General features: G+C 38.3%; 1 protein-coding gene across 2 annotated transcripts in view; it reads left to right on the top strand.

Annotated features, from left to right (window-relative positions):
* The first annotated feature begins 434 nt into the window (after positions 1 to 434).
* KITLG (KIT ligand) overlaps positions 435 to 19,870 on the top strand; it is a 52,201-nt gene continuing 32,765 nt past the window's right edge. For both annotated transcript variants that reach the window (XR_008430994.1, XM_053943155.1), the window contains exon 1: positions 435 to 492. Coding sequence is in view for 1 of the 2 variants with exons in the window: in XM_053943155.1 (XP_053799130.1) it covers positions 478 to 492 (15 nt within the window). In the remaining variant the exon portion in view is untranslated. The remainder of the gene's footprint in view (positions 493 to 19,870) is intronic.

Here is a 19,870-nt window from a genome sequence, read left to right as displayed (position 1 = left end):
TCCCGCCCGCAGCTCCCCGCGGCGGCCCGGCGCGGCCCCGCTCCCCTCCGGCGCTGGCGAGGGGCAGGCTCGGCTTGTTCCTGCCTCCAACTTGTCCCGAGTTAACTCGGGTTTCTCCCCCCCCCTTCCCCCGCCCGCAGGGTCTGCCTGGGCTCCTGGTCCTCCGGGAGGGCGGGAGGGAGGGGAAAGGCGTGTCCTGCCTGGGTTGCCGCCGCCGCCGCTGTTGGAGGCAGATCGGAGATATAAAAGACCTGGCCGGGGGCCGGCGGTGGCTTCAGTGAGCGCGGACGCTCAGGCCGTGGGGAGGGGGCGCAGCGGGGCGCGCGGAGCGGCGGGACGGGCGGAGGCAGCGCGGGGCTCGCCGTGGGCAACCCCAATGCGTGGACTATCGGCTGCTGCATTATGCTGGAGCTACAGTTCCGCTGAAGGGAGTTTGCACACGGCCGGCTGGGCTGGACTGCAGCGCTGCCGTTCCTTATGAAGAAGGCACAAGTGAGTGCGGCCAGGCGGCGGCGGGGGGCACCCACCTGCCCGCGGGCGGGGCTGCCCCGCGGTTCCCCGGCGGAGCGGGGCCGGGGCCGCTGGCGCGGAGAGGGGCGCGGGCCGGGGCAGCCGCCGGGCGGGGAGTGCGCGTCCGCGGGGTTGCCGCGGGCGGCTCCCGGGCTGTCCGAGAGGTGGGGGATACCCGCCGGGAGTGGCAGCCGCTGCCGCTGGGGAACGGGTTGGGGGAGCGAGGTGAGGAGGAGAAAAAAAAAAAAAAAATACCGCCCGGTCTTGCCCTCGGCGTTCCGCAGCCCGTGGAAAAGTTGCAACAGACGGCCGGACCAGCGGCCGAGTCTTGGGAGATCTCGGAAGGCGCTGGGAAAAATTGCCGTAGTAAATCAGTTGTCTGTCTTACCCTGACGAGTGCGAGAACATGAAATAACCGGGGGCAGCAGTGCTTTGGCTGCGGCTCCCGGTGTCTCCCCGCACGCCGCTCCAGCGTGCGGCGCCGGGCGGGTGCTGTGGGAACCCCGGTATTTCGCCCTTCGTCCTCACGCATCCCGCCGGGCAGTGCCGCTCGGTGCCGCTGCGGGAGCCCTTGCCATTGTTTCTGGAGGTTGTGTAGATATTTCGGTCACTGTGCTGTGCGTTTTTTAGAAGGAAGCAAGGGGCAGACATGAGTGGAAAATTGTAACAAGAAGTGGCTCAAGGAAACTCTAACGGGAGAAAGTTTAAGGCCGGACTTCGCAAGGTGCCGCCGATACTCTCTATCCGGGCAAACCCCAGCGAGAGCCAGGACTGCTCCGGGAGAGAACAATGCATGGACACGCAAACCGCTGCCTCTGCGCTGGGGGCTTTTCCCTTCTACATTTCTACATTAGAAGCGAGATACTTTTTGCCTTCGTCTGTTTCTTGGCAATTGCTGGGTCACCTACACACCAGTGAAGACATTCAGAATACAGTCACTGGAAAAGACGTAAAGCATATTTAAAAAAAAAGATCTTACCAAAGTATTTTGGGTAGTTAAATCATTTTTCAACAGATGAGAGGAATTAGAAGTACTCACTTTCTGAAATATTTAAATTTCACCTGGCCAAAGCCCTGGAGAATGTACCCATGTTTGAGAACTTAAAACTTGGAGACTTAATTTTTGTGATGCTGAAGTACACCGGAGTTTTATCTTAAATTATCAGCTCTGAATTTTAGCGATGTATATCCATTGCTGTTATTCACATTAGTTTACTATAGATGCCTTGAAAAAAGATGTTTCAGACCCTGTATACACAATTGTTTAAACATGCTGAATAGATTATTAATTGTGAAGGGTCTCTTAAAGTCTGAGAGCCGTGTTTATGTGTTTACGAATGAAGATTTATGAGTGGAAGCAGTCAAGCATTTTATTGCATTTGAACTGTAAACTTATAAAAGTCAACAGACTACTTTTGCAAATTCAGAGCAAAGCAGGAACAATCCCTCTCTCCCAGTAAACTGGGAAAGACAGGCAGTCTTGGCATTCAGGACCATATGGCTTGACTCAGGGGCTCACAAGCTGTAGCCTGTGGAACAGCTTCTTGTCATGGTGGTGAAGCATCTGTCAGCCTTCAAGCGGTTATACTTCCTGCTTTTTGGAGGCACTGACAGACTCCTAGTTCTCCAAAGGGTTGTTTGCTGTATTTTAAGGAGTAGCAGACAAACGTGATACCATACCATTAATCATTTGAAGGGGATCAGAGCAGGAGATACTTCAAGAAGACTTGCAATTAAAGCCATGAAGACCCTGTGAAAAGAGAGAGAGAGCAAGTGAAGTGGGTACAAGAAAGAGGACTTAAGCACATGAGGGCACTCGACACATAAAAGTAAATCTTAATCTATATGCTCTCTTATGGCTACTTTAGTCATTGTCTAGACTGGTAACTGTCATAGTGGAAAGAACAAGATTGGAAAACCGGGAAAGAGGTTAATATTTCTTACAATAAAATATTCTGCAATAGACGTAGTACAGAAAGCAAGAACCACACAACTCACTGAGCCTTGCAAACACTTGGTAATGCCTGGATATTGTTTAAAATAAATCAGGGATTTTGATTTTGAGGTAATGTTGCACAGTGATAATATATAACTAGTGCAGCTGGAGGAGTAGATGAGTCATACGTCAGTACAACGAAAGTGCTGAAAGAAGAGTTGTGTTGAGCACTAGACTCAATGTGAGCAAGTTGGTCTGTTTATTTAAATCAGTCTTAACCTGAGAAACCACAGGAACTGCAGAAGCACATTCCCCAACAGTGTCAGTCCTAGAAATGATGTTTATGAAACTACGTGGTTTGATGGATACATAACCCCCCTGTTTTAAACATACCAACACCTGGATTTTTCTTTGTAAGTCATGATTTCCTTAAAGAAGTGATTAAGCATTTAGGGTTCAGTCATACAAATCCTTTTTCAATGAGACTATTTCCATGACTTAATATTGTTGAAGGATTACTTGGATGAGAGGATTTGTAGGCTTATATACTTAGTAATTAAAACTATTATCAGAAGTGAGTTTGTGTCCTTTTGCATGCTAATATGACAACAAATAAAATGTCACTGACATCTAGACAGCTTTTTACAATTTGAATAAAACAGGGTTAGTGGTGCCAGTGTGATATGATCTTGCAAAAACATGTAGCAGTTTTCTGATTTGCTTGTTCTTTGTCTGATTTGAAGACAATCTAAATAGGATTAAGTTACTAAGAAATATGTTGCAAAGAGGGGTCATCTATGGGGTAGCTCTGAAGGCAGATAAGGTATCACAGATACATGGTTGAGGCACTTGATCTTCTGCAGTAAGTTAGATACACATCCTCTTAGAAACCTCAGTATTGAAAGTGTCTTAGATTTCAGTGCAGCTTTCTACCTCTGAATGTGTGCATTATTGTTGGCAGTTAAATTACCACCTTAGGTTGTCCTATCAGTATGTTTGTGTCACTAAAGTGGAAGCCTCTGTAGAAATTATTGCAGACCGGTACCTGGAAAAAGAATTAGTACTTAAATTGGCACTTCTAGTCTCTTATCAGCAGGCTAAATCAGAAATGCAAATCAGATACCTGATACCTTGGTGTGAGCATGCTTTTAGGGGAAATAGTGACTTCTGATCATCAGTCTTTCTTGCTCATTCTGCAAAAAAATAAACACTAGGAACTGGAAGATATTTGGAGCTCATGGCAGGTATAGATCTGCTGCTCATTAAATAGAAAAAGAGAATTTGCTGTAGCCAGAAAGATGCTGTGCTATTGTTAAGCAATGGACTAAGGTCTCTGTTCCCCTGGTTTTGACTCTGCTCAAGGGAAGCCAGTTTGCAAGTACTGCAGCTGTAAAGAACATCCTGGAATAAAGAGGATATTTTATTTATTTTATATTATATTTTATATAAAAATAAATATAAATATTTATAAATATCATTATTAATATTAATAATTTAATTATAATTTATTAAGATTATTATTATAAATAAATATATATATATATAAATATTTATTTTATAAATAAATATTATTTATATATTAACTTATTATTAAATATTTTATTTATTTCTTTTCTTCACCTGCTTTTATTATGTGCCTTCCAAGCTTTTATCTCTGTGAACTATTTGGCGCTTGGCTTTGTCATTTAAAGTGAGGCCAGTAACCCAGTCTTCTCCTGACCCAGTTTTGCCATTGCACTGAAATCTGGTTTTTCCCTTTATGCACTGCATGTCAGTCCTTCAGGTACAGCTCTGCAAGCTGACAGTGCCATTCTCCAAGTTTTGTTATGTGATTTAATGGCATGCTGGCTCATGTAATCACCATATTGTATGAAAGTTAAGAGTTGGCAAGATGCAGCCCTTGGCTTTGGATGGGCAATGCTCAGTATGCAGTATGTAAACACAACACCCATTTATTAGAAGCAAAGGAAGGAAAAATCTCCCTACGCAATTCGATTTGAGTGTTGTGGGAGCTGACATGAAAACGAAAGTGCTTGTTCTCACCCTGATCTTTGGTGTGCCAAACCTGAGATTAGTCAGCCTTTTAAGCACACTGTAAAACTGCTTGTTTTTTGTTGGTTGTGTTTTTCTCCATGTGATTGTGGGAAAAGGAGATAAAATGAATGTAAGGTGAGTGGCAAGGGGTAGCACTGCTCTTTTAATTTTGTTGTTTGGCCCATGTTTGTATTGCCTACCTACATGTAGGTAGGCAAATGTAAACCTACAAAACTGACTTTTCGTAAATATTACTGATGCTGAAATAACTGGTTGCACATGGGAGGACATGAAATACAGATTTCTTTGCTGGATGGTTTTACTTATTGACAAATGTAAATAGTATCAGACATCTATTAGTATGTGAATGAAAATACGAGAAAACAAAAATGGTGTTAAGTATTGTATTTTATTAAAGATGGTAGCATGTACAATATCAGAGATCATTCATAGTATGATAATGAAGACATTAATTCTACTGTATGTCTGAATTAAAGCCAGTTTAGGAGTTCAGATTTATGAACACTTTGGGTCATATTAGTATAGGAAATAATTGTCATCTGATTTCCTACATTTATCTAATAACCACTGGGTGAATGATTGGTTGCTATTTTTGTTTAAACCAGGTTTAAATTATACAAGGTAGATGGATACAGTAATGATTTTAAATCTCATTAGGAATTTTCTGCTCTATATGTGTTTTGCCATTATTGTTGTTGTGTGGAGCAGACCTAATTTGGGGTGCAAGGTGAAAATAGCATCAGGTCTAGCATCAGCAAGATACCACTGCAGATATTGCCTGAACAAGTCCCTTATCGTTCTCACTGCTTTGCAGCCACACTGTGGAGCACACTGTTTTGCAAAGTGGAGAGGTAAATGCTTCACTTCAAGCTATTTCATCATCACTTGAAGCTACAGTGAAAGTGAGACCATGTGGTGCAGGCTTGGGGGACTGAGTGCAGGCTCCTCTGTTGCAGGGACAATAGCTAACTGCTGCTTCATGGTGGTCAGTGCTCCTGGAAGGATCTCTCAAGCCGGTCTTCTGAAAGGTCACCTTTCACTTACCTCCCAGTCCTAAACTTTCACTGCTGCTAAAGAACACTTGTTTATTTTTCTTTTCCTTCACTTTTGCTGCAAAACCTACTCAATGGAGAAAATCGAGTTTAGGACCCTCAAGATCATATTTAGCCCAAGCCACAAGAGCCACCCTTTCTCCCGTGATCTGGCACCTGTATAACAGTCATTTGCATGTATTTGTTAATGTTCCAGTGAAGAATTTCTAGAAGTCCAGCTGGGTATCTCAGTCCTCTTCTACCCTCACTGGCTTCTCCCTGATTTTATGCAGCAGAGCTGGGAAGTCAGAGAGAGATGTTGTGTCCTGGCAGCCTTGGAGCTGGGCCAGGCTGTGGGCTACACACTTCAGCTTAGACCGATGCTCTGCAAAGTATGCAGGTTTAGCCTGGGCTGTCACAAAAGGATGCATGCATGGTCTACAGCAATTAACTCTGAATTTGTGAACAACTTAGATTCAATCCAGACTGAAAAGGTAGTCTAGAAAAGTTTACGTGAACATACGCACTAGAGTGAGAGAGACACACGTTCACATGTTTTCTTGGGTAGCATACTAAGTCTCTGGGAAGCTTCTGACTATCTAGTTAATCTTGTTGAAGCTGTTCTTTTGAAGCTTTATTTGTTCAGTCTTGAGGGTGGCTTACACATGAGCTAAGAATGTGGGGGAGACTATTTCAGACCACAACTCCTAATTCACAGATTGTGAATCATGCCACCCTCTGAACCTCCATTCAGAAAGATTTAAGTATTTTCAAGTCAGAGTCTGAAAATATCAGTCTGTCTGACATATCTGTTCTTGTAGCTTGGCCAATCCCATGTGACTGAACCTGGCTTCAGTCACCGTAAATGTCTTAGTGACAATAAACCCTTATCCGGTGTCTTATTTAGCAGATCTTCTGCCTTTCATTTGTTCTGCTGCCATCAGCTCCAAGGACATCAGTTCACTGACAGTTAAGGCCAAGGATAAATTTAGTCCAATTAGCTCTGTCATCTCTTCTTTAGATATATTTGAGAAGTTTTTAGAAGCACCCTAAATACAGCTTTAGAGATAGGTGAAGTGTATGCGGTGTATTTATTGTGGACCTAAATTCTGCATTTGCTATGGCTGGTATCTCCTGACTACATCCTGATGTAGTCAGGATGACTTGTACAGATAACCTTCCAGTGTCTTTCCTCCTAAGTGAATTACACTGTTTTATAACTTTTCTCACTAGCTTATGCTTAGTTTGTATCAGCAGACCAAGGTATGTCTTCCTTTTATATTTGCAGCATGATACATCATTACTGGATGGATTCTTTGTTCTGTTTAGTAACACATGACCTCTTAATTACTTTTGGAAAAAAGTTATTCTGGCAGTATAAGTCAGACTGTAAAACCAAGTTGTGCATGTCCTGGCAATCTATCTCTCTTTAAAACACAAAATTAACTCTATGCAAAGCATACAGCAACTCTTTTTGTAAGAGTTGTTTCCAGGACAAAAGAATGAACTTGATGATGTGTATATAACACATTCTGAAAATGTGGTGTAATACTGATATGTACACTGATATAAAAATTTAATTTTAAAGAAATTAATATATTTAAACTTTAATTATTATATTAGTGTATAATACTGATATAAAATAATACGTAATGTTTAATGTTGTAAAGTGCCTGTAAATGTGAAGGGTTTAAAGTGTGTAGGAAAGTTTCTTCCTCCATTTCATGTTGGTCCAAAAAAATTCCTGTCTCTTTATGGGGATTTCATAATTGTATAAAATGGGAGTATGATACCAAGGTGCTGGCTTTTGTGGTCTAACTGAAGTAAGACATTAAGGAGTCAGTCATGATACATTTAAATTAATATGCTGTATGTATGCAAAATAATTCACTAAATGAAAAGAAGTGCTTAGAAATTTAGGGAGGTTGAAATTTAAACATGCTAATAGTCTGTTGTAAGTTCCAAGCCTCTAATTTCCACTCTCCATTTGCTCATTATTAAGTGAACTCAGCAAAATTTGTCTTTTGCATTAAATAGCAAGCAGACAATATTAGGCATTATGTCTTTAAACTGATACAGATCTGAATGTCAGTTCTTCCTGAGATTTGTTTTTCTTTTATTACTTTGAAGCATGCAGGAATAGGAGCATTAGTCAGCCAAATGAATTTAGGAAGCTTGTATAACACTGCTTGGCACCCTCTTTCGTTTGGATTAAAAAGCATGCTCCTGAATAAACAGAGCTTTTTGGTGGTTATTTTAAAAATTAGGGGAAAAAATGTATCTTCAGTATTCATAATTGGTGTCTTTTTCAAGTTACTGTGCTTCAGCAATGTCTGGATTGCATTTGTATTCTAACAGCAAAAACTACCAGTGCTGTATTTGACATCAGTTTAAATGATTCTGATGGGCATTGCTTTATTTTCTAGGAAATGCAAACCTTTCTTATAAACTGTAAATTTAAATACTGTCATGGAAGGTGCTTTGATCTTCTGTAAACCCTGGTAAAGAATATTATTACAGTTTGGAAGAAATACTGGCCTGCCATTTCTAGAAGTGATAATACTTTTTTTTTCTTTGTAAAGTCAGTAATTTTCTTAATATATTAAGAAAATTCTTGCTTTTTAATTTTTTTAAAGCAAATCCTTTTAGAAGTAGTTGTTATTGCTTTCCCCTGTGCCTCTCAGATCTGTTACCTAACTGAGTGAGAAATGCCTGATTTAAAGCTTTCATTTTACTTTTAAAAAGTTCTGATCTATATAAGTTCTTTAAATAATTGAAGTGAATTTCTATCTTCTCATTCTCCTCAGTGCATTAAAAAAAAATCTCTTCCTACTTCTAGGTTTTAGGGATCAGCTAAACATTTGCCAGTAATGGTCAGATTCTCTACAGTACTGTTGGTCATTTCCCACTGTAACAGAATGTTGTTGACATTTGCAAATGGCCTGAGACATATGTGAAGTTAATCTGCTTTTAGTCTACTAAAATCTGGTTTATTTCTATTGAAACAAGTCCATTGCATCCAAGAACAGTTTCAGTTACTGTTGAATTAGTACCTGTCCAAAGTGCTATTTGTCAAGCAATTATGTTCTTTTTTGCTTTATTGACTATGATGGAGTCGTCGTCTTAACATACATACTCCATTACTTATTTCAAAGTAAATGGCGCAATTCCTGTAAAACAGGGAAGATTTTTTTTCTCCTGTAAAAATTGATAAGTGTCACTCAAGCAAACTTGCTAAAAAATTGACTCATTTATGAAAATGCATAACTAGTCTTACTGGAATTTTAGAGTGCAGACTCTTTGAAAAGTATATGCTCTGAGGATATTTACACTAATCTTCTCAACAATGAGTTATATTTGCTGTGAGATTAATTATGGAAGCCAAAGAAATTTCATAATAGGCCAGGCAAATTAATGTGTCTTCTTTAATAAGAATGATCCTAGGAAACATTTGAGAACTAGCTGTAAAAATAATCCTAGAAAACATAATATATTGTGTCAATATTTGTATGCGTTTTTCTATCAGCACATCTATAACAAGAATGCTGTTGAACATGTACCAGAATAATTTCACTACTGACAGCTGCCATTCTTTCTAATTCACATGAATACTTTTGACCAAATGTAAAGCTCTTTATCACACTACACACGGTTTGCAATTCCATTTTTAATGAGCAACCCCTGTGAAAGTTACAAATAAAAGTAAGGTAAAATAGCTGTTTTTTCAAAGTGTTGTGTATTGTTGTATTGTTGCAGATGCAGTGAGGATACCTAGCATTTAATCTCAGTTATTTAACTAGATTCATAATACTGTGTTACTGTTGTAAGAGTTATGCTTTATATGCATTTGCATCTAAGAAGCATTTATATTTCTTCAAAATTGTGCAGACTTAGGGGGCTTTTTTGGTCAGATTTTTTTTTTTGTCCAGTTATGTGCGCATTTCCGTAGTGTAAGCTGAATGACTTAACTTCTTTTTGGAATGTTTACCCCACAATTTCTGTGTTTTTTTTTTTAAGGAAAGCCACAAGTAAAGCTTCAGGTTTAAGATTACTTATTTACAGTTCTCTCTAGTTAGCATAACTCAAATAAAAACATTGAGTTATCATGTGAATTACATTCATATTAATTCTTTGGTCACAATTCTGTGATGATTAATTTAGCTGGGATTTATCCTATGTCCCTTAACTGCAAGCTGAGAGCACTTGCATGTTGGTATATATCATAGTAATATGCCTGTTCTTCCTGGACACATAGAAGAATTGTGGGGAAAACAGTGGAATACCAGAAACACTTTGATGGAGTTTGTTGTTGTTAGTCTATACAAATCCCAATCAAAACCAAAACCAACCAACCAAATAAACAAAAAAACCCCAAAAAAACTCTAAACCCACCCACAAACCACCAGCATATTAAAAATACAATTTGTGTGAACAGATGTAAAGTTAAGGGCAGGATATAAATTGTAAGTCAGGTTAATTTTAAGGTAAAGTCAAGGTGATAATAACTTCATAGAAATAGGTGAACATGGTGGTTTTTTCATTTTCTTAAATATACAGTACCTCTGAACACATTAACTCTTTATTCTTGTCTTTAGAATTAATGAATATGTCCAGAGTTGAAAAGAATTTTTCTTACCAGCTTGCCTCTATTGTTGCATTGCTAGCAGATCTTGCTGTATTTAATTCGCTTGGTGGAAGGCAGATGGGAACTCTGTATTAATAGAGTTCAGTGAAAGGTAATATAAAAGCCCAGTTCCTCTAAAAGAAATGCATTCAATGCACAAATTATATTTGTGTTTCAAAATGGATGAATGAGAAAGAATGGAAATTATTTATTTGGATTTTTAAAAAATAAAGACCTAATAAAAAAACCTAAGTAGCCCCATAGAGTATCTCTCTTATCATAACAGTCTGAGGAAAAAAAATTAATTAGGACAAAAAGTAAAGTATAGGAACAAGTAATTAATTTGTAACATGGCAAAAACCTAAAAGGTAATGTTCTCTAATTGTCAGTAACCTCATATAGTTCAATCTCGTAATAGGGTTCACAGATTGATGACAACATGTGCAAGCTACATAAATTACTCAGGTTAATTGAAATTAAAAGAGATTCTGAGGAACTTTGTAAAGGTTTAGAGGAGATGGGAGAACAGATGGCTTGATGGCAAGTGGAGTTTGTTGTATTGAAGAGCAAGGGGGATGCATTTTGGAAGGAATGTTTTGAACTAATTGTAACTGAATTAATAACGGCCATTTCAATTACTTCTAAAAGCTACTTACAAGCTCTTATTTATGTTCTTGTACCAATGCTTGGTCAGGAAAATGAATGAAAAATCCCTATATTGTACCCATAGTAGAACAAATCAGATAGCATATCAGGATGCAGTAGGAGCAGAAAGAGAAATTTGAAAGGGGAGTGCTGTTATGATAGTGATTGTCAGCCATGCTGAAAAAAGTTCTGGTTTTCCCATTGAAAAAAAGAGTATAACAGAAATAGGGATCTTAAAACAGGCAAAAGCATTATAAGGGAGCAATTTGCATATGAAGAGAGACTGAAAATTGATTGCAAGAAACTACTGAATGATATGCAGAAAGTAGTAGAGAGGTGATTGCTGGACATTACTGATCCTTTCTTGGTACAAGAATAAATAAATATTTAACAGAAGAGGCTAAAACTGGCAATGCCTCCTTAACACAAAATTACCAGTCTGGAAAGGTTTTTGACACTAGATATAATATGGCTTGAAATGCAGCTTGATATATGTTAGAGCAAGCCCAAGGGGTCATATCCAGGAAGGGGTAGTCCTGGTCTTCTCATCCTTGCACTTCTCATCTCCTCCTCTGCTCATTCCTCAGGGATTACTTTTTGTATCTCAGCTGAATTGGCTAGTCACTGTCTTTGAATTTACTGGCTTGCTTAGGGGTCAGGTGAATGTCAGAGGGGAGGGAAGCTGCAGAGAAGGAGCCCTCTCAGCAGCAGGGAGCTGTTAGATGCTGTCAGAGCTGTTAGATGGCTTCAGACCATCTCATTAGCTTTGACTGAAGAAAAAGGGATTATACACTTAAGTAGGTAAAACACCATGGTTATTTCAGTTTACACTCTGTGCATGAAATGTTTCTTATCTTCTAATTCATGCAATTCAGAAGAAATTTTCATATAGGCAACGTATTCTGTAAATCTGAATGATCAGCTTTCTTCAGTTTTCAGTGGGCACCAGACTAATCATGTACTGATCTGACACTTCTTATTTTCCAAATCTTCATTGCCTTAATTGTACAAGTCAGGTTTGGCCTAATTATAAACTCAGTTTCATATACAACCATCTGCCAAAATTACCATCTGTAACAATTCAGCCTTTAGCTTAGAGGAAAGGAAAACACTTTAAGATGTATTGTAGCTGAACTTCAACTACATGTGAAAGCAATGACAGCTGAGATGTTTATACTGAAAGATTGTTCTTTTACCATGTCACTATCAATGGTGAGAAGTCAAAATTTTGTGTAAAGTTGTTGCACAGCTCTAGCCATTGAAAACCAGTGGAGTTTCCATGCACCGTCCCTGAAAGATACTCTTGTACAGCACTTCAGTGTTAGCAGGAAAAAGCACGTAAAAGTGTGTCCACTTTTAGAGGTGTGTAGGAATTAAAAATATGCTTGAGTTTCTGATGCAGTAATGCAGTTGCTGAATTTTTGTGTTAAGGGAAGCATTTTGATCGGCCCCACCCCATTTTTGCCATCTTAAACTTACATTTTCCTGGAAAAACATTATACATGGGTTGAAATTCTTAAAATGGCCATTCTGACAATTTGCTTTCTTAAAAAAAAACAGCAACATATGCCCCAGGAAATAATTTCAGAAAGAATTTTTAGAATTAACAATGGCATTATGCATTTTAGTTCATCTTGAAAAAGGAATTGATGCTTGTTTTCTACTGTAAAAATATATAGTTAGAATAATAATAACAACTAAAGTATTTTTGGCATATGAAAATGCTTTTGGTTTAGATCGAAAACCTGAAAAAAATACAGTTGATTTTTCTTACTAATATACTAATGTAATTACTTTAAGACAAGGCATAATGTGTTTTTAATTCCAGCTTGCTGAGGTAAATGGCTTATTGGCTGCCCACTACGTTGTCTTGAAAGCATACTTAAATGTTTTGAAGATTAGTTTCTAATTTGACGTATCTCTTACCTGATTTTTCTGCAGTCTAACAAGCTTCAAGGCATTTGAGAATAACCTCATACGTTGGTCTATTGCTTTGGATAAATATTCTTTTCACAAAAAAATATAGATCCATTCTTAATGTACTTATATTCCAATAACAGTGTATCCTTTTACAAATCATTACCTTAAAGCTAAATTGTTCACTTTGTTTTTGTATATGTGTAGCAAGACATGCAATTCAAATTATGTACGAAATAAAATGCTGTCTGACATATGAGAGAACTGAGTTAAAATCGGGATCTGGAAAAAGTTATAGCATTTTGTGGGGCTTTTTTCCCAGTCAGAAAGTGTTTTAAACCTGATTTTTTCTTACTCTGTGTTATTTGGAAACAGCTAAAATAAACTTGCGTGATTCTCACAAACATTTCTTGGAGCACTGCTACTGCAGCTCAGTTTCTCAGGTAAACTGATAAGAAGTACATATTCAAGATCTAGTGAAAGTTCAGAAATGTATAGTTTTAGGGGAAGTGGAAGCCTAGCAGTGTTTTTGTGGTCAGCACAATGAAACTGTGTTTGGTTATTGACAAATATGGAATCATGAGGTCCAAGTTTTTGAATGGTAAGGTTTAAACTTACACATTTCCCAGGGAAATACCTTGACATTACACTGGCTAATGGTCAGGTTACTACTGTACCAAGAAATGCTCTGTACAAAGAACAGAATTTTTGTTGTAACAAAGATGTTCAACATGTTGAAAGTCCTCAGGGGTTTTCTTGTATCTCTTGATGAAGGAAGATGAAAACTTAACACCAAGGATAGGAGATGTGGGTTTAATTTTTCACTTTTTTTGTTTCTTAGTATGCTGGCTGTTAAGCAGCTTGCCTGTAAATGCTTTTAATTTTTTCCCCTACCAAAGTATCTTACTAAAACCTTTGGCAGTTTTTGTAAAAACTGACTATGGATAATTGTTAAAATGTCCACAGGGGCTGCTTGTGGGATCAGAAGCTGACTTCATTGCCTAACAACATGTTTTGTTCAAAACAGACAGAACATGATGTGGAAAGGATTATGTATTTTATTTAAATCTCAAACTGTTTCTGGCAAAGAAGGCACTGTTTTGTTGAATTTTCCTCATTCATTCTCTTATGGCACAATGTACAAGGTACTTGTAAAATATAGCATTCAATCTGTTAAATCATGTTTCTAAGTCATGAATGGCACATCATTAATAGACATTATGTGGGATAAAGTAAATTTTGTGATGAAAATTAGTGAAAAGGAGCAGAAACACAGGCTTCACTGTGGAAGACCATAACTTTGCCCCATTTCTGCAGCTGAGTTGTGTAATGGCACTCCCTCATGCTACAGGAGATTAGTGTGTTCAAAATACTTTTCATCCTTGATGAAAAGGTAATGCCTCAAGATAATAATTAGAATAATGCTTGTAAAAGCATCTTTTGAATTCCAAAAGAATAAATAACAGTTTTTATTACTTATATTTAAAATTTCAGGTGTCACTACTGATGATAGAAGGAAACCTAAAATATCTCTTATTTATTTCCCAAAAGATCCAAATTTAATGCAGCTGTAGAGCAGAATGACCTTCTTTCATCAGTGTTGGTGTTGAAAACTTTCACCACAGGCCTGGCTAACTCTCTGATTGGTTAGTTGTTTTATTTTTTTAAATCTCTTTGTCCTGGCTTGAGCAGGGATAGAGGTAATTTTCTTCCTAATAGCTGGTATAGCATTGTGTTTTGGATTTAGTATGAGAATAAATGTTGATGACATGCTGATGTTTTTAGTTGTTGCTAAGTAGAGCTTGCCCTAAGTCAAAGACTTCTTCTCAGCTTCTCATTCCCTGCCAGTGAGAAGGCTGGAGGGGCACAAGAATCTGGGAGGGGACACAGCCAGGACAGGTGACCCAAACCAGAGGCCAGAGGGATATTCCATAGCATATGGCATCGTGCTAACCATATAAATGGGGGGAAAGCTGGCTGATGGCTACTGCTGCTTGGGAACTGGTAGGTCAGTAGGTGGTGAGCAATTGCATTGTGCATCACTAGTTTTGTATATTCTAATTATTTTGTTACTATTGTTACCCTTATTATTTTCTTTTTTTTATGTCCCATTAAACTGTCTTGATCTCAGCCTTTGGGTTTTCTCACTTTTACTCTTCCGATTCTCTCCCAGATCCCAGTGGGGAGGAAGAGTGAATGAGCAGCTGTGTAGTGCTTAGTTGCCATCTGGGCTTAAACCACAAGAGTCTTCAAAATACAAAATCACTTTCCTCACCAACATACATGTTACATCATAATATGGAAAGTTCTCAGCTGGGTTTTTTGGGGGGATCAAAGAGAAAACTTTTTATTTCCTGTTTCAAACCTTTAAGTTGACACCAGTGCTGCTGTCTGGAATATATCCAAAGAAGCCAGCTTTTGTGAAAAGTAGGTTGGGTGTACTTTTTATGTCAACAGTTACTTATCAATGGGAGAAACTGCTCTGACTAATGAGGAGAGATCTTATTTAAAGGTTGCGTGACTTAGTGTTAGTTTGTTTGTCTTCGCTTCAGAAGCAACCACCTGGTTGGATGCTGCACCCACTGTGACAGTTGTAACAATACTTAGTAAGAGTCAGGGCAGTCCTATATTTACACTTTTTGGAGAAGAGAACTCTGTGAAACTAAAGTACTATAAAAAGCAAATAAGTAAAATTTGTTATCTGAGAAGAAGTAAGAGAGAAATTTTTGTTTATTTCCATGAGGTTTGGGGGGAGTTTATGTTGCTTTTTTGTCATGAAGCAATGAAAGTCAAATAGACTTTTTCGTGATGCATAGCAAAGACTCAAATAGTAGGGTTGATTTTCATAAGTGCATGAAGACAATTCACCAGAAAGATGGGAGTATAAATGCACAAGCAAAGGAGCAGCGTTTCCATGAGAATGCATTGATATAAACCACTGTCACTTACACTGAACAGTACCAGGCTTTTAACCATCAGAACAGTAACGATCTGGGATAATTTCCCAAGATTCACTTCAGATCCTCTGTCCAGTCCTGAATACCTCACTACAAGGAAGACACTGAGGTACTGGAACGTGTCCGGAGAAGGGCAGCAGAGCTGGTGCAGGGTCTGGAGCACAAGTCTTAAGAGAAACAGCTAAGGGAGCTGGGCAGCTGTTTCGCCTGGAGAAAAGGAAGCTCAGGAGAGTGATAAGCTCTCTACAGTCACCTGAAAGGATTTTGTAGCCAGGTGAGAATTGATCTCTTCTCCCAAGTAATGAGCAATAGAACAAGAGGAAATGGCCTCAAGTTGTGCTGTGGAAAGTTTAGATTGGACATTAGGAAAAATTTCTTCACCAAAATGGTGACCAATCACTGGCACAGGCTGCCCAGGGAAGTGGTTGAGTTATCAACTGTGGAGGTATTTTAAAGATGTATAGATGTGATGCCTAGAGACATGGTTTAGTGGTGGCAATGCTCAGTTTACAGTTGGACTTGATCTTATTTTCCAGCCTGAATGAGTCTGTGATTATTCCCTCCAATCCCACTTTACTCCACTCTTTCTATTTGGTTTTATCCAGTCCTATTAAAAATATAAGCTATCTTATCAAAGGAGTGGGATACAAAAAACTGTTTTCTGGAGCCTACCTATCCCAGGAGTTACCTGAAGCGCACAGTGTCTTTGAAAACTGATACCTGCTGTGACATGGCGCAGATAAAGTCAGCACAGAGATTGATGCTCCAATAATACCAGTCTTCTGAATGTCTTTCAAGGAAGACTGGCTAGACCTATCCCTGTACATTAGAATTCAGGTTACTGATACCATTTGCCTTTAGTAGCAGATGATACCAAAGCCATTCTGAATGGACTGCAGAGGACCACATTTGCCTGATGTTGGTCATGAAACCTTCACAATGAGAGAGGGACTGAGGAAAGCTTCTGGGGCTGGATCCCATGATCTTTATCATGATAAAATCCATATCATTAATGCAAGCTCTATTTCCTCACCTTATTCAGAGTGTTCTTGTAGACCACTGATGTAGACAGAAACTATAAAAAGTCAGGAAATGAAAAGTCTTACAATATGCAGTACAATACTGATGTGAAAAATTGTAATCCATCAACACGTCAAAGCTTATACTGGTGTTGGCATATCAAAGAGCTCCAAACAGTGTTCTTTAATCACAGCTAAGCTTGTAATTGTAAAAATGTAATACAGTTAAGGTAGCTGCTTGAAACACAGTCTTGACTATACTGGCATCTACTTTCAGTCTGTGTTCAGCAATTACCCTTTTGTAACTCATATCAAGCAGAAATTAGTTCTGGATTTATATCCCTATAAAGATACAGCCTGTCAGGGATGTTATCAAAAATTTCAGAGTCCAGGAACAGAAGTGTGTCTTTCTGAGAACATCTTTGATTTAAAACCAAGTTGACAATTCTGTGATTTACATTTCAGAAATCATCCCCTGCTTATATAAAGAAGTATAAAAAATTCAAAAGAAAGAAAAAAAAGTACCTAAACTCCTTTTCATTTTAATTTTCATCATGTACATGGGTTCTGGTATATGCCAAGTATCAAAATAGCTGTTTTCACTTTTCTAGTTGATTTTATTTAATTTATTTTGCCAGTGTAATAGTTCTTCCAACTCAAACACCATATAATTTGTAGCAGATGGTAAGAATTAAAGATCCAGTACAGAATTTCTGTAACAAGTCTTATTTCCTTTCCTTTACTGGTGCTTGAAAGTCCAAGATTAAAGAAGATTGCTTGATATATATTTTCATTATAATTCAAAAGAATATTCAATATAGTGGACTTTTTTTTTTTTTTTTGCATGAACTTGGCAAACAAGGAAGACCTCTGAAATAGATCTTTAGAAAAAATTTTTAATTAAGTATTTTATGTAAGAGAATTTGTTTTCATGCCCTGAGGAAGTCAGATCATCCACCTCCATATAGTGTGAGGAGGTTGTCCTCCCTGCAAAGATAATCTTGTATCTTAAGTTGCTTTCCCCTTTAAATTACTTAAAAATGCCTTTGGATCTATGCTAGAATTTTGTAATTTCCCAGTAGGGGAAAAAAAGACAACTTCCTCTTTGAAGTTTGTGGGAAGTTTTGTTGAGATTTTTGTTTCTCAGCTGAAATCTGATCTTTTACTCTTTTTACTCTTTAATGTTTTGATTGTGCATGTGTCAGTGCCTTTGTTACAGAACAAGAAAGTGTTGGCCTTTATCTCTACAGATAGAAAGATGAAAAGTTTCAGTATCAATCTTGGATGTTTGCTGTGGAATTTTACAAGTGGAAAAGAAAATTTCTCTTGCATTTTAACACAAGTTCCAGAGGCAACATTCATGTATAATTACCTGTCTCTTGGTAACTTCACTTCCCAGTACTTGGGAACTAAACAAACTGGCTGTCATCCAGGACAAGTTTAGGAAACTGCCTGAATCCCTGATTGTCAAGTGAGATTAAAGAGTGGACAAAATTTATTATGGATCAGATAACATTTTTAAAGTACCAGAGCTTATATTTTTAGAACAGCCAAATATTTTGCAATGGTATCCTTCTAGAGATTGAAAAAAAATATATGTTAATTTACACATTAAAAAGACTTTTTTGTAGTTTACTGAATGTAATTGCAAAATACCTGAATTGCATTGATTTGCAAGGCAAACTCTCTATCAATTTACAGTTCTTGCTTATCACATTCATCTTGGTTTCAGCTGAAATGCACAAACCAAACTCAGCAGGAGTTTGGGTGCTCCTTACCAAGTGCAACAGTAACACATTGGCTGGAGCAGCCAGCTACATCTGTCAAAAAGAGCTCTAAGGGGTAGAGGATAATAGCAATTGGCCGGAGGTCATATGAAATGAAGTTGTCATATAGTCTTAAGCAGCTTCCTTGTTTTCCCAAGGTCTGGATGGTGGGAAAGGATGGTGTGACTCATCATTTTCTCAGCACTGTTAAGACTATGTATCTTAAATTTGTCTGATTCAGGAAATAGATGTGAATAACTTGGCAGAACTAGAGAATGGGTTTTCCTTCCAGCTGAAAAAGAAAAATATTGGAGAAAAAGTAGTTCTGCGTTAGCACTTAATAGGTTTGGGACTACCTTTTGTCCACTGACTTGAATATAATTATTTCCAGTTCATTAAGAGTGTACCTTAGGAAGGGAACTGGCCTATAAGCATCTGAATGCAGCAATTGGCTTTGCTTTTGCACATTGGCTGGTGGAGTCTAGCAAGTGCCACTTTAACATTCTGCCACCAAATGAAGTTAGATGAAACCTCCCATTCTTGTCATTCTTGGAGTCCCCTGTGGATACTCAAGTGATTGTAAAGGTATGGGGGAAGAATTTCTAGGGCTGGGGAAAGTCACAGAAAGGCAAATACAGTATTGCCACAAAAAGATCAAACAGCTATGAAGGCAGCTTGCCTGTTGAACTCATTTGAATATAGGTAGCAATGGCTACCTCCCTGGTTATATTTGTAGCATGAACTTGCTAATTTCCTTCCCCTTAACCCTCATGTTATGTATTTTAGATATTATATGCAGAACTGAGTAGAGAATATACTGTGTTTTGTAAATAACCAAATATATTTTCAAATATTTTGTGTTCAAAACATTCTAAAACTGACTCTGAAAAAGAGTGATTAGTATTTCTATAGTCTGTGTTTAAATCAAAGTGCAGAAAAATAACTCTGAAACTCTCTGTTGCTTACTTTTATCACCATACTCCTTATTACACATCATTGTTAAAAAAATAAAGAGTGGTATCAGTCACTAGAAAAGTATGTATCTGTATTTTGTAACCATAACAAAGCATGGAGGGTGTGATCCAGAGATTTTTAGGTGTCTTACCCCTGTGGAGTGACTCACTGAGCTGGAGTTATGCATTTTTGTTCACTGGACTGCCAAAAGGTTGTTCAAAAAAAACTCACAAGTTGACTGGGGAGCTTCGCAGAAATTAGGGTGCCCAGATGGAAAAGCATGTGTGAGACAAGGGTACACACAGACATTCGATGCCTGTTCAGTGAACATGTCTATTTTTTTACATATTGGCTTGACAATGTAAAATGCATAAATGTTGTGAAAACATAAGGGTCAGGAGTACCAGTGTACCCCTCGTTTGCCCCTTTTAGCCAGGAAGCCATGATAGACAGGAA

Source organism: Vidua chalybeata, chromosome 5 (assembly GCF_026979565.1).
Source record: "Vidua chalybeata isolate OUT-0048 chromosome 5, bVidCha1 merged haplotype, whole genome shotgun sequence".
Classification (NCBI taxonomy): domain Eukaryota; kingdom Metazoa; phylum Chordata; class Aves; order Passeriformes; family Viduidae; genus Vidua; species Vidua chalybeata.
This window is presented reverse-complemented; position numbering and strand designations above follow the sequence as displayed.